At 38.4% G+C, this 14,577-nt stretch overlaps 1 protein-coding gene across 1 annotated transcript in view; it reads left to right on the top strand.

Annotated features, from left to right (window-relative positions):
- LOC309556798 (uncharacterized protein) overlaps positions 1-14,577 on the top strand; it is a gene marked incomplete at both ends in the record, with an annotated part of 256,883 nt that overhangs the window by 165,428 nt on the left and 76,878 nt on the right. The window contains one exon of the mRNA XM_082259313.1: positions 2,653-2,812. Within this exon, the coding sequence (XP_082115439.1) occupies positions 2,653-2,812 (160 nt within the window). The remainder of the gene's footprint in view (positions 1-2,652; positions 2,813-14,577) is intronic.

Below are 14,577 nucleotides of genomic sequence, written 5' to 3'. Positions count from 1 at the left end.
ACAAACACTTCCAATGATATATTGACCACCTCAAGTTCAGACACTTTCACTCCCTTCCCTCCAGGCCATTTTTCAGTTATACTTTGAATGACAATTACACTGTAACTAAATGTAATTTTTAACAGTTTTGAGGCAAATAGAGCATTCTACTTGTTGTAATCACCATTGGGTTTTTTACGTTTTGCTACACAAAGAAAAAAAGACCAAATATTAAAAAAAAAAAATGTTCTTCTTAGCTTCAGTTGTAAAATGTTGCTAAAAAATACTATTTCCTCATACATTTAGCTAAATATATATTCTGCTATATTTCTGTGGCTAAAATTACCCAAATCAGTGTATAATTTTTAGTTTGTGTGAAAATCAAAAAAAGTTATAGAGTCTACAAACTATTATATATATATATTTATATATATATATATATATATATATATATATATTTAAAAATTAATCAGTCCTTATGTACTAACGACATCTCTCAAGGTCCTAAATTGCCAGAAATGAAATATGCTTCCCCCCAAATGACTCCATTTCTGAAAATAGACATTCCAAGGTTTTAAGTAAGAGGCATTGTGAGTTTTTTGAAGTTGAAGTTTTTTGTCACAAATGCAGAAAAGAAAATTAAAATATATTTTTCTACACTACACACATCATAGGCATGCTTATACACCCCAAAACACATTCTGCTACTCCTTCCAAATGTGGCAATACCACATACTGTACGTAAGACTTTTTCACAGCCTAGCCACACAGATGGACCCAAAATCCAAGGAGTACCTTAAGGCTTTCTAGGGACATACATTTCATGACTACCTATCATATTTTTGGAGGCACTGGAGCACCAGGGCAGTGGAAACACTATACTTTATACTTTATAAGAGGCATGGGGAGTCTTTTGAAGACTATATTTTTTGCCAAACGTTTTTGGAACATGCAGGAAAGAAAAGAAAAAAATATATGTTTTACAAAAGTTGGTCATTGAATAAGATATTTCTCACACACAGCATGGGCATATTTACACCCCAAGACACATTCTGCTACTCCTCCTAAGTAGGACGACACCACTTTTTTACTGTTTGAACTGATTATATATCAGACATTGTATCTTGGTAATCACACAAATCAACGTGACATCAACATCATTGTGTCAAAACCAATGTACTGTAATAATCTACTCTTATTGAGTGGTCAGGGAATATAGCTTAGAGCATTGTCACCTATTGCTGTCCCAGTTCCTATAAGCCAAGCAAGCCTAGCCTACTGGTACATGGCTTCCCTCTGGAATTCCATGTTCACTGGCCAGGACATACAGTAGGCTGAAGAAAGGAAGAACAAAAGAGTTCCCAATATGAGTGGTGTGGTGTTTATCTGGGACACTTTAACTGGCATGGCGGTGATCGGGGACAATATTAATGGTGAAGTGGCGGTTATCAAGGACACTGGGACTGGTATGTCAGTGATTAGGTACACTGGGACTGGTGTGGCAGTGATTAAAGACACTGCAACTGGTGAGGTGGGGATCAGGGACAATATAACTGGTGAGGTGGGGATCAGGGACAATATGACTGGTGTGGTGAAAATCAGGGACAATATGACTGGTGCAGTGGTAATCACAGACGGCGAGTGGTGTGGGAGTGATTAGCGACACTGTGAGTTGGTGACAGTGATTAAGGATGATATGGATGAGTAGTGTGGTGGTGATCATGGATACTGGAACAGGTCTGGTGGTGATCAAAGACACTGTAACTGCCGTTGCAGTGATCAGAGACACTATAACTTTGTGTGATGGTGATCACAGACACTGTAACTGGTGTGGTACTAATCAGACTCTGTAACTGGTCTGGCGGCAGTTGTCTGAAGTTGTTCATGGACACTGTAACTGGTGGAATGGTGATCAAAGACACCGTAACTGGTCTGGCGATGTTCACAGTGTGGTGATCAGGGTTATTGTAGCTTGTATGGTGGTGATCAGGGGCACTGTAACCAGTGTGGCAATGCTCAGGAACATGTTGAGTGGGTGGCGGTGATTAGGGACACTGACTGGTGGTGAGTTTTTTCTTTTTTACAGGAAGACTATAAAAGCAATAATTTCTCCCTCTCTTTGGCTGGATTCCTGTAGCTATTAAGAAATACTGTGATATCTGTGATTGGCCACAGCTATCACGTGGTAAAGGGCTGATGGGAATGACACAGAGATGCCACAGTAGTAAACGATGATGCCAGGAAATGACATATTGTTTACTACTGTGGGTGGCCCTGGTACCATGTGATCGCTGTAGCCAATCAGCAATTAATTGGTACCAGGGCCACCCACAGCGGCCTGGTACAATGATCAATTTTCTACTGTGTACAGTGGATACAGCAGGCACAAATCAACCCGCTGTGCACTCCCAGGGAGCTCGCACAGCGACTGATGTGGGGGGACATATAGGTATGTCGACTCACATTGCCACTCTACCTGTCCATCCATAGCATAAACGCCTAAACAGACCAAAAGGACCTAATTTCAATATTAGGGTTTACATACAGTTTAATCTTCACAAATTGCAACTTTGATACTTGTAAATGTTATATGCTTTTATAATAGAACTCATGTTTAAGAGATCTCTGAATCTTATACATGAAACAACAACTACATTTTACTATATTTTACAGGATACATAAAGAAAGCTGGATATTAGATGTTTTTCAGCGTATTAGTTGCGAGGAAGCAGTTTGCCCTGTTCCTTATGATCTGGAAATTTCAAATCAAGAGTTAAGCCACATTGTAAGAAAGGCAGAACAGTGGAGAGGAATTAATGGAGAAAGAAGAAAAGTAAGGAAAACTATATACTCTTCAATTTGTTAAGGCTCTTTTAAATGTTCACTTAGCTTTTTAAAAGGTTCATACATTTACAAAACCTGTTAATGATATTCTTTAATTTCCAAAATATATATGCTAGGCTTTTAAAACAGGAAATATATCATAAAGTATCTCTTTAATAGAGTTTTTTTTTTATGCTGAAGCCCATTTTGTTTTATTTTTCATTATAAGAAAAATATGAAATGTTGCACGAAAATGTGTTATATTTAACATTTGCCTCTTGCAAACATTGCTCTGCACATCTTCCAGGTTCTGTTTTAAATAGACCTTAATATCTAGATAGATACGTTAACAAATAAGGCTCAATTCACAAAGCTAACACACCAGGACAGGGGTCATTATTTGCAGAAAACTGACAGCTATTTCTAGTTGAGTCCAACAAAATTGGAGAATTACTGTCATCAAAATAAAAATAATTTTTCAGAGGAGGTACACACCAATCCCTCTATATCCCAGTAGAATTAAGCTAGATAGATCCATCTGGTTTAGTCAATCATCACCATGTAAGGCAGGGCTAGGTGTTTGCAAAGTGAGGGTCTTGTATGCACAGGTATTTTGTGTTTTTTGTAACAGTATTGTAAAGTACAGTATTGTAAAAGGGCTAATATATTAGGAATGTTACAATATTATATATATTAGTAAAATGAAAGTCTCGCAGCAAAAATATATTATTTAATTGTATACCAGAGAAATTGTGCTTTTAATAATCCTTATAATTTAATGTGTTCATTTATTTATTTAGCAAAGCAATTATTTTTAGGGCATATCAAAATAAAATACACGTTCTTTTGGCAACCATGAATTTTAAAAAGTTATTAATCTTGATAGTGTTTTTCACTCTGCCCTGTGCATATAAGCTTACTGCAATCAGCACAGGAAAAGAAGATTTTGTGCTTAAATTAAAACATGGATTGATTATTTTGGATTCAGAAATCATTTGTAAGTGTAAAAAAAATGGAAATTATGAATTATATTAGACCTCCATTTTCATTGTGATATATTTTTTACAGAGTAATCACTCTTACATTAAAATGATTTAGTGAATCTTTGCCCACAAATGCTTAAAATATGTTATATTTGTAATATAAAAAAATAAAAGCCCCATTTGTAATGACATATTTTTTTTTACCCAAGCTTAGCTTTAAAATGTTGATGCGGTTTTTGAGCAGTGTATATATCATTCATTTAGCTAAGTAATGCCTTTCAAAAATCAAAGGTCTTTGATATATTTGTATGCATGCAGATTGAACAATTAGTTATTAACATCGTTAACTACATAATTTTAGCAGGCAAAATAATAATATTCATAAAGATCACAAAAACAAGCATAAATGGACAGATAAAATAATAAGCCTGTGCCTAATATTTTGTCACTGTAATGAGCTTTGCATCTTTAATTAGATAACAATGTTTTTATGATTAGGTTAGAATGTAAGAGTTTCCCATTATAATGCAGTTGGAAACTATACTTGTAATTCGCTCATAAAGTGAAATGATCATTCACAGGCAAAATAATATTGGGCAATTTTTCAAAAGCGGGCAAAAGTGGGAAATATACATTTAATAAAAGAAAGCAGCAAACTGTAATTAAAAAGAGTTAGAAATAGTTTTCAGGTACAGTGCATAAAGTGACATGTCACAATTTCAGTAATTATAAAAGGAATACATTTTTATAAACTCTTTGAGGCAATATCTACTTCACACATTTCTCCTTTCTACAAGGTATACTTTAGATTAGGTTCACAGATTAGGTCACACTATGTGGTGGATTTACTAAATGTAAATTGTGGAACTCAATATTGAACCCTACGGTCTAAGACTGCGATGCCATTAAAGTTCATGTGCATGTTAAATCAGGTGTCCCAATACTTTTGATAATATAGTTTATGTTGTTAGGTTACTACTGTGCTCCTTAGCCATGTCAGCCATCTTTGAATGTAGAGTTATTCAATCCTTGCTTCTAAGATAACATGGGGTCATCTGCTGCCTTTCTAGACTTTGAAAAGGGATAGTTGATATCTTGGTAGTTGGTGGCAATCCATCCCACTGTATCTAAAGCTTACCAAAGGTATATAGAAGCAAAAGAAAGACTTTTTTGTCTTTGAACAAGATATGGTTATTCTGTAGGTGACTTTACATTATATTTTGGGTGAAGAAAAAAGGCTGCTACAATCAGGGGTGCAAAGCCAAAAGGTATGTGTGAATAGACAACTATTCAAAATGGACAATTCACTGAAGTGTTCACATAGAGGGCAAGACTGAGCTGGGAGGCTGGCTGCCCCCACCAGGGATGACCTGCTTCTGTACTTATTTAGCTGGTTGGTGGGTGCTTAACTGTTGCTATAGCTACTGGCCTCTGAGCCTGACTCCAGATCTTGACAGGTTAGCTTGTTTTTTACTTTCCTTACATTAAACAAGTATTCTAAAATTCAACCTCAAATTTATTAGGTAGGTATAGTATTCCCATGACTGGATGCACACCATACCTGTACCATGCCATGCTGTTGCAAGCCTCTTTCACAGCAAAAGATATAGCACAATGCATAGAAATGTAAATGTAAAGGTTTCAGCTGAGACAATGATCATATTACCTATGTTAATGTTGACACTAGACTGTGGGAATCTCTTATGATCGTGTAACTTTGGAATCAATCATAATGATACTGCAACAGTACTTCAATTGAAAGTTATCCTTCCTTAATGTAACCATACATGGAGTTTTTAAGTGTAGAAATGACTGGTGGAATAAATTAGGCTATTTTTTTAAATAATAAGATTTGTTTTATGTCTGATATGTTTTTAACATCTTTATCCGTTTAGCAGAAGCAAGGCAATTTACATGTGGGTAGTTACATTACAGCTTAAGTTAAGCTCATTGCACAATCCCATGTCACCACTTTGGGCGCAGGTAGTGCAGAGGACTTTATTTCTAAAGGGAATTTGAGCTAGTACTAACATGACATGGAGCCCACATGCTCATAGTGTTAGCATAGTTTTTATAAAGGTATTAAAAAGAGGTAATATACTGATAGGTCAGCAAATCATTATCTTACGGTTTGAATTAGAGGAAATGTCACTAATAGGAATAATTTAAAATAAAGAAAAAAGGTGCGCAATACTGAAGATGGGGTTATCAGCTGCTACCGATACTCCAACCTGGATGGAATGATGTGAAATGGAAAAATGGTATAAGGTGTGCTTGATATAAATATGTACTGTCTGAAGGTACAAAATAAAATAGGGAGTATATCCACAAACATAAACACAACTAATAACACAACCAAATGTGACATGTGCAGTACACAAATATGTGAAAGTCTCTATTGAAAGGAACAGGAAGTTGACAAATGCCAAAACTTCGAAATAAAGTCCAAAAAATAGGTGCAAATAAATGTTCTTAATGATAAAGTGCTCATAAATCAGGTTGCAGGTGCTGAATACACAGGTCCCTCGTGTCACCAAATTATGAAGGAGGAAAAGGTACCCTTAACGACCAATGACTTGAGCATGCATGATGTTAAAAAACCCATGGAATACCGCAAGGAATCTTCAGTCTAAAAATCATTCACCCCGTGCAAACTAATGTGAATGGACTCTTACCAGATGTCACATACACAATCGCTTAAAGTAAGGGTTAAATATGGACGTCTTGATTCCTCCGTTTATCCAAGAATAGGTGTTCCTTAAAGAATCCTGCCTCTTACGTGTTGAGCATGAACCTGGTGCTTAAGATGGCTCCCAATAGTTATCCGCAGGATAGCTCCCCATATGTCAAGAAAATATAGGCAGGCAATAGTGCATTATCTTCTTAACAACAGAATTTATTAAAGGAAACACACCTACATGGATGGAAATAAATTAGACAGGTAACAGATGTTCGCGGCCGCTCTGCAGCACGGTCCGCGAGTAGTGACTTTCACTAGCTTTTGACAGGAAGAAACACTTCCTGTCAAAAGCTAGTGAAAGGAACCAGATATCATATCGAACTTCGACCTGCACCCATACAGGATTGAGGAATGCCTCTTTATTCAATCCCCCTGTTAACCAAGGGAATAATGTTTTGGTCTTTACAGACCTCGTCCTAAAAGATCTAGAAGAAAAGCAGTTCCAATTTGGTCCCCAAAGCGATTTAGCACTAGGGGTGAAAACACTGTGCAGCCGTAAGGAGGATCTAATTGTCCGCCCAGCAGATAAAGGCGGAGGTATAGTCCTACTTAGAAAGGAAGACTATCTGGAAGAAATGAATAACCTGTTGGCTGATACCAATACCTATGAAGTTCTTAAGAAAGATCCAACCTACAGCTACAAAAGAAAATTGGAGAAACTTATCAACAAAGGCTATCAAGATGGTATTGTGGATAAAAAGGAGAAGGAATATCTTATTCCATTAGCTCCGAGAATCCCTACCATCTATTACCTTCCAAAGGTCCATAAGAGCCTCATTAAACCACCGGGAAGACCTATTGTTAGCAGGATCAACTCGGTCACCGCACGTATTGGTAAATACATAGACCACTTCCTTCAGCCCATGGTCCAAGACACTCCAGCCTTTCTAAAGGACACGACTCAATGCATAAGAGAAATTACTGCATTAGAAGTTGAGGGTAATATTTTGCTAGTGACTGCTGACATCGCGTCCCTATACACTATTATACCACACGACATGGGATATGAGGCAGTTAGGACCTTCTTGGATCTGAACCACGAGATCCCTCTCAAGCAAAAAAAGTTTATCTTGGAACTCCTGACATTTGGCATGGAGCACAATTATTTTTATTATGGTGGAGAATTTTACTTACAAAAGACTGGCGTGGCTATGGGGGCTAAATTTGCCCCCAGCCTCGCCAATCTATTTATGGCTCTCTGGGAGGATCGCAATATTTACACGGATCGAGCCAACAAATTGATCTTTTGGAGAAGATATATCGACGATGCTTTGTTATTGTGGAGAGGAGACGTTGATTCATTGCATCAGTTTATGGACCAACTGAATTGCAATAATTGGGGAATAAGATTTTCGTATCAATATAGTGATAAATCCATACATTTTTTAGATTTGGTGATCACCAGGCAAGGTCTAGGTTTTGAAACCAAATCTTATTTTAAACCGACCGATAGGAATGGTTTCATTCCCCTTGACAGCTGTCACCACTCCACATGGTTGAAAGCTGTCCCCAAAGGACAATTCAGAAGAATTTGCCACAATTACACCAATGATGCGGATTTCAAATTTCAGGCAGAAATCCTGAAAGACAAATTTATTCAAAAAGGGTAAAATGCTGAGGTCTTAGAAGAAGACATACAAGCAGTAGCCAGGTATAAACAGGCAGATATGGTGAGAACTAAGGAAAAAATGGAAAGTGGTAATGATCTTTGCAAATTCGAGTTTGCTTTCTTGACCAACTTTTCCAATCATCATCATTGGATTAAGCAAACCCTTCAAAAACATTGGAAGGTTTTAAAAGAAGATAAAACTTTGGGTCCTACTCTCCCAGGAATGACCCCAAGTGATCTTTAAAAGATCCCAAAATCTAAAGGATTTGGTTGCACAAAACCCTGTTGAGAAACCGGTAGTCCCCGGTTATGTTCGGGAATTTGAAAGGTTTCTTTCCTTGTAAAAAATGCAACACCTGTACAGACATTTAGGACCCAAACGTTCTCCTCCAATGTGACGGGAAATACATATAAAATAAAAGATTTAATCTCATGCCACACTAAAGGCGTAGTTTACCTTTTGAGTTGCAGTTGCGGCTTTCAATATGTGGGTAGGACCATTCGCACTTTAAGCATTTGGGTCGGAGAACACATATCTAATATCAAAAAAGGTTTTGTAGGTCACAGCGTTTCTCAACACTATGCTAAATTTCATCCTCGTAACCCCGCCAACCTCCAAGTGGTCGCTATTGAAAAATATACTCCACACTGGAGGGGCAGTAACCTCAGGAGAACGATATATTCCATGGGTTTTTTAACATCATGTATGCTCAAGTCATTGTTCGGTAAGGGTACCTTTTCCTCCTTCATAATTTGGTGACACGAGGGACCTGTGTATTCAGCACCTGCAACCTGATTTATGAGCACTTCATCATTAAGAACATTTATTTGCACCTATTTTTTGGACTTTATTTCGAAGTTTTTGCATTTGTCAACTTCCTGTTCCTTTCAATAGAGACTTTCACATATTTGTGTACTGCACATGTCACATTTGGTTGTGTTATTAGTTGTGTTTATGTTTGTGGATATACTCCCTATTTTATTTTGTACCTTCAGACCAGTACATATTTATATCAAGCGCACCTTATACCATTTTTCAATAGTAATAATTTAACTTAGATTCTAGGGCATGAGCTTACTATTTAATATAATCAAAATCATACATGCTTATCCCATAAAATATATACATTTAAAACATCAGTAGTTAAGATTGTGAGAGAAGAGTCCAGTAAAAAAATCGAAACAGTCAGTTTGCACTGCATTCATGAATAAGCAGTCCAAGAACACAAATGTTCATGTATTATGTAATTAGGGTTGTTACAACAACCAGTGAAGACAAAACAATTAAACAGATAGTGTAACTGCAGAAGTAACTCATGCACACTGGCTTAAAAATCGCTGCTTCTACAGGAGCTTTGTGTTCTGCCTGTAGAAGTAGCTCAGTGTTATCCTATGTGTCTATGCATCCTTCTGAATTGCGTTTCTGATTGGAGCTTTCTTGCAGAAAAACTGCTAAACTCTCCTAAACTCGTCTAAACCTTGTACAAAATATGCTCTATATGAGTTTTTTTTTTTCAGTCAAGGGACCTGGAGTTTTTTTATGGCCAGTGTGCATGGAAACTAAGGAAGATGAAACCATTGGAGCTGATGTATATTCTTTACCCAATTTAGGCAATTAAGGCTTTATCACAGTGCATCTCCTGATAATGCACAGTGGCTATATTAACTCATAGTACCACTGCTATACTGCTTAACTTAAACAATCATCAATTATTGCAATGAGCAATAGCAATACCAAAAGTAAGTGATGTATTGGGAATAATAGATGGTTGCATAATGGAAAAAAATAGCACATTTAAATAAGTAGCAAAGCAATGATTTGCCTGACTTTGCTCACTGTTCTAAAATGGGGAATAAACCTCATTTTTTGAATACATGATGGAATGAGACATGTGAAGACCATTTGTTCTAGGAAAGGCTTTACTGTGCACATGCTGATTTTCTGAAGAAATCCACCAGCTCTACAATTGCTACATTATGCTGTCTCAAATATTCAACCAGGTAGAAATGTCCCAAACAGTAAAAATTATCACTTTTAAAATATAATTTCTCAAGTTCCTGTTAAGGGCAAAAGATAAGCAACACTCAATCTTCTTGTCAAGTTCAAGGGTCAAATTGTGAATTAAGCCAGTGTATTTTAGCAGTGATAAGAGAGAGATGCTATGGCTGATTTATTAAAGGAGTTGAAAATCTTCACTCAAATATCACTTGGTAGAAAATCAGCCTCACTGACTTCCTTTTGGAAATGTTAGTTACCTGGCTGGTATGCTGACACCCTGGCTTCAGTCACAGACCTAGAACAAATATTTAGCCAATGCACTTATATTATAAGTTGTTATGAAATCCAGGTAGCTAGAATTCTTCAAAGAGAATTGCAATGACTGTCCACAAATTTCTCTTATCGTGAGTTTAATTTAGGGACACTGGTAACAGACCAACATATATTTTTTTTAATGTTTGAATTTTAGAGCTTATCACTTGATAATGATCACTTACAGTGGAATCTGCTGGTGGAATCTGGAAGTGCCCTTTACTTACTTCCCCTCCAGAGAGGGGACATTTACAATCTCCCCCACCCCTACTGACATCTTTGCTTTCGTCTTCTTCTGGGTTTGACCAACTGTATTGGTCCACCCAGGATGATGTGCATGTGCTCAGGAGTAAACTCATCTCAGCACCAATGGCATGCTAAATGTGTACAAATGTCAAAGGAAAGGATCCATAAGCCGCACATCATGAAGCAGACCCATGTGCATGAAGTGAGATTAATGGCAGCCTCAGCCCCAGCTCCAGCCAGGCCATGCCCCAATGCATTTTGCTCTGCCCCTTGGAGCTTGATCATAGGGGATGGGAGTTCTGATCATTAGGGGGTGTTTATAAGAGCATCATTGGCTATCATGTGATAGAAAAAAAAGACGCAGATGAACAAAATATACAGGTGCTCAAGCAAGCAATCTAACAGGTAAAAACGTCCACAAAAATCAAAGCTGGTCACAAACATCAACATTGAAAAATATCTACTATACAGCAGATATGCATATAAGGAAAAATTAAATACCAAAACAAAATATCATACATCCGCTGTAAAGGAAAGATATTTTTCATTATTTTTCACCTGAGCGGCACCTAAATGTTGTTTTTTTGGGTCAAAATGATAACTGATAAATCTGTACCCTGAGATACACATGTGCAGCTCAGTGTATACACTTTTAAATTTTGCTCACATACAAATGTTAGGTGAGGTAGATATCCTGACAGTGGAGATATTATCACAAATTGCTTAAACCTTATTTTTTAAATGATTGGCAACCTCCAGGGAAGTTAGTGAGTTAATGGGTGGAGGCAGCAGAGGACAAAATAGCAAGTTAAAGGTTGAAAATAGTTGACGGGGGTCTGCATTAAAGGATGGTAATGAGTGATAAAATATTTTTTTTTTTTTGGCAGACTTATAGATAGTGAAGTTTTGCTGGTGTTTAGTTTTATGCCACTGTCACTCAAGCATGTGTCTATTGAGACTTCTAGTGTTGTCTGTTGCCAAGGTTTTAGGGGTCAGAACCTGATTCAGTGTACAGTGACAGGAGTAAGTATTCCCAGGAAGGATGTGAGCAAACTTTTGTAGAGATAAGTGGCCCAGTCGGTGCAGGCCAGAGGTGAAATTTTGTTAGATAGGTAGTCTGTAGCAAAATAGAGAAGAGAAGGGGTAAAGTGGCTAAGGTTTCTATGGATACAGTAACTGTTGAGTGGAAGGATAGGGGGTTAAAAAAGATGAATGTAATGCTATTAAGGTTGTGATCAGAGATAATAAAAGGATTGTTGGAGAGGTGTCAAGGGGTTCAAAGGTGAGAACATGCAAGGCCAAGGGTGTTGTGATCAGAGTGTGTAGAAGTGTGTGTCCAAAGTGAAAAGAAGAGGTTATCCAAAGAAGCTGCAAGGTAACTGGATTATTAACATTAACAGGGATGTTGGGGAAACCAAGAACAATTGTGGGTATTTCAGAGGATAGAAAGTAGGATAGCCAGGCAGAGAAATCATCTTGGTACTGGTCCAGGATGCCAACTAATCAAAGAAATCCTCAGAGAAATTGGAGAAAATAGACAAATACAGTGAGCTTAAAAAAAAAAAGAAGATAAACAGAGAGGGAGGTGAGGAAAAAATCTCTTGCTTTGTGCCTCCCTTTCATCCACTGGATCTGAGTGAATGAGTCCAGTGAAGGCACTCATAGGAGAAGGAAACTGGAGGGGCAGAGTCCTGAAGCCAGGTTTAAGTAACAGGAAGTAAGTTAAAGGAGTTTGTAATAAAAGGGTCATAGACAGAGGCCATGGACAGAGTGTGTGAATTGTGGCTGCTGCCAGAGAAAGGGGGTGGGAGATGTGGAGGTGGTATTTAAATGGAAGGCCAGGATAGGAAGATCAATTCCTGGAATATGGAGAAAAAGAAGAGTGAGGGAGATAATACAGGAGTGTGATTTATATGAAGGTGCATGCACCAGTATCCTGGAGGTTTTTTCTGCCTCTGGGTTTCAGCATTGTCACTGGTAATTCACAAGCCTGGAGCTTAATGGTTCAACAGCATTGCCTGAAACCCTACCACCGCTGATTGGTTATTATGCACAGCTGCACCAGATTTGGTGTGCACAAGTTTTAGTAAATCTTCCACACTTATTGTGTGTTTATAACTGCATATAAACGGTGAAGGTTTTTTTTTTTTAACAGGGAGCACTGAGCACCAGCATGAACATGTAACTTTCTTTGCTTCTTTGAGCAAAGGGAGGGGGGCTGGCACATTGGAAAAACACCATTATTGGCCCTTGTATGCCACTTTACTGCAGTTAAAAGGTTAGGAAATGTATGCTTTTACTGAACTCTGAACAAATAGCATTTAGGTCTGACTCAAGGTAGACCCAAACTCCAAGCTCATTCCTAGTTGCTGGTTCTTCCTTCTTCAACCAATAATGTGACAAGAAGAGTTATACACATTCCTCAGAGGTAGACCCAAACTCCAAGCTCATTCCTAGTTGCTGGTTCTTCCTTCCTCAACCAATAATGTGACAAGAAGAGTTATACACATTCCTCAGAGGTTGTGACATCTACTGACTTGGTGTGACAGGTGTGGTTTTGACTAATTTCATTTTACAGTGAAATTTTAACATTACAACATTTTATGCAGTAGATAGTTTCAATTTCATGAAATGATCTGCTTAACCTCCCTGGCGGTATTCCCGACTGGGATTCGGGCTGGAATTTCAGTGCCATTAGCGGGAACCTCGAGCCACACTCGGGGTACCGCCAGGGAGCATCGCTGGATCCTGAAAGAGAGGTTACTTACCTTGTCCCCTGGATCCTGCAATGTATCCCTGCCGCGTACAGCGGCTGGATCTTCCGCCTGATGCTGTGAGCCCCGGCTTCCGTCTCCTGCGAGCATCACGTCTCAGGGAGGTGGAACCGGCGGCAAATTCAAAAAGTTAAAAACACAAACACACTGATATACTGTAATCCTATTGGATTACATTACTAAAATAAAAAAAATTGACCTTAGTTTGCCCCCCAGTGCTTTCTCCGGTGCCCTTCCTGCATGTTTCCTGTACTTTGTGTCTGAAAACCGCAGAGCGACCATGGCATCAAAAAAGCACGCCGCCACCTCAAAAGCGGTATATGACCTACTGGAAAATAGTGACAGTGATACAGAATCCCTCGCAGAATGGAGTGATAGCGATTCGTGGTGAAGTTCGTCATCGGACACAGAAAGTGATTTCAGCAATGATCCTGCGACTGTGCCCAGCGATGTGCGGACTTGGTGCTCGATTGACTGCGGTACGGAGCACGTAGCGCCCCCCCAAGGTTCCCGTTTACTGGAGCACCTGGTATCAAATTGGATGTTGAGGATGACAACCCCTTGGCATACCTCCAACTCTTTTTGACCGATGAGGTTATTGAAAAGATTGTTATGGAAACAAATCGTTACCAGGAGCAACAAGCTGCTGCGGATCGGAGGTTTTCAAGGAGCAGAATGTGGGAACCAGTGACCAAAGAGGACATCTGGAAGTTTCTGGGCCTAATTATTCTGCAGGGAGTGGTATGGAGAGGTGCAGAAGTGGTATTGGACCACCAACAAATTACTGGCCACTCCTTTTTTTGGCACGGTCATGTCGGAATACAAATTTTCGCTCATTATGAAATATTTGCACTTTGCAAATAATGAAGAATTTGATGAGACTTTTCATCCAGTTCCAAAACTCAAAAAGATTTGGGATGTTTATCAAATTATTCTGAACAATTCCAGCAGACCTATGTACCAGATAGAGACATTTGTATTGACGAAAGTCTAATGGCCTACAAAGGAAGACTCAGCTGGATACAGTATATAGCGTCAAAGAGAGCACGATTTGGCATAAAATCATTGATGCTATGTGAATCCAGCACTGGTTACATATGGAATTTGGTCCT

The sequence above is a fragment of the Pelophylax lessonae genome, assembly GCF_965119305.1.
Source record: "Pelophylax lessonae genome assembly, chromosome: 5".
NCBI classification, from domain to species: Eukaryota; Metazoa; Chordata; class Amphibia; order Anura; family Ranidae; genus Pelophylax; species Pelophylax lessonae.
This window is presented reverse-complemented; position numbering and strand designations above follow the sequence as displayed.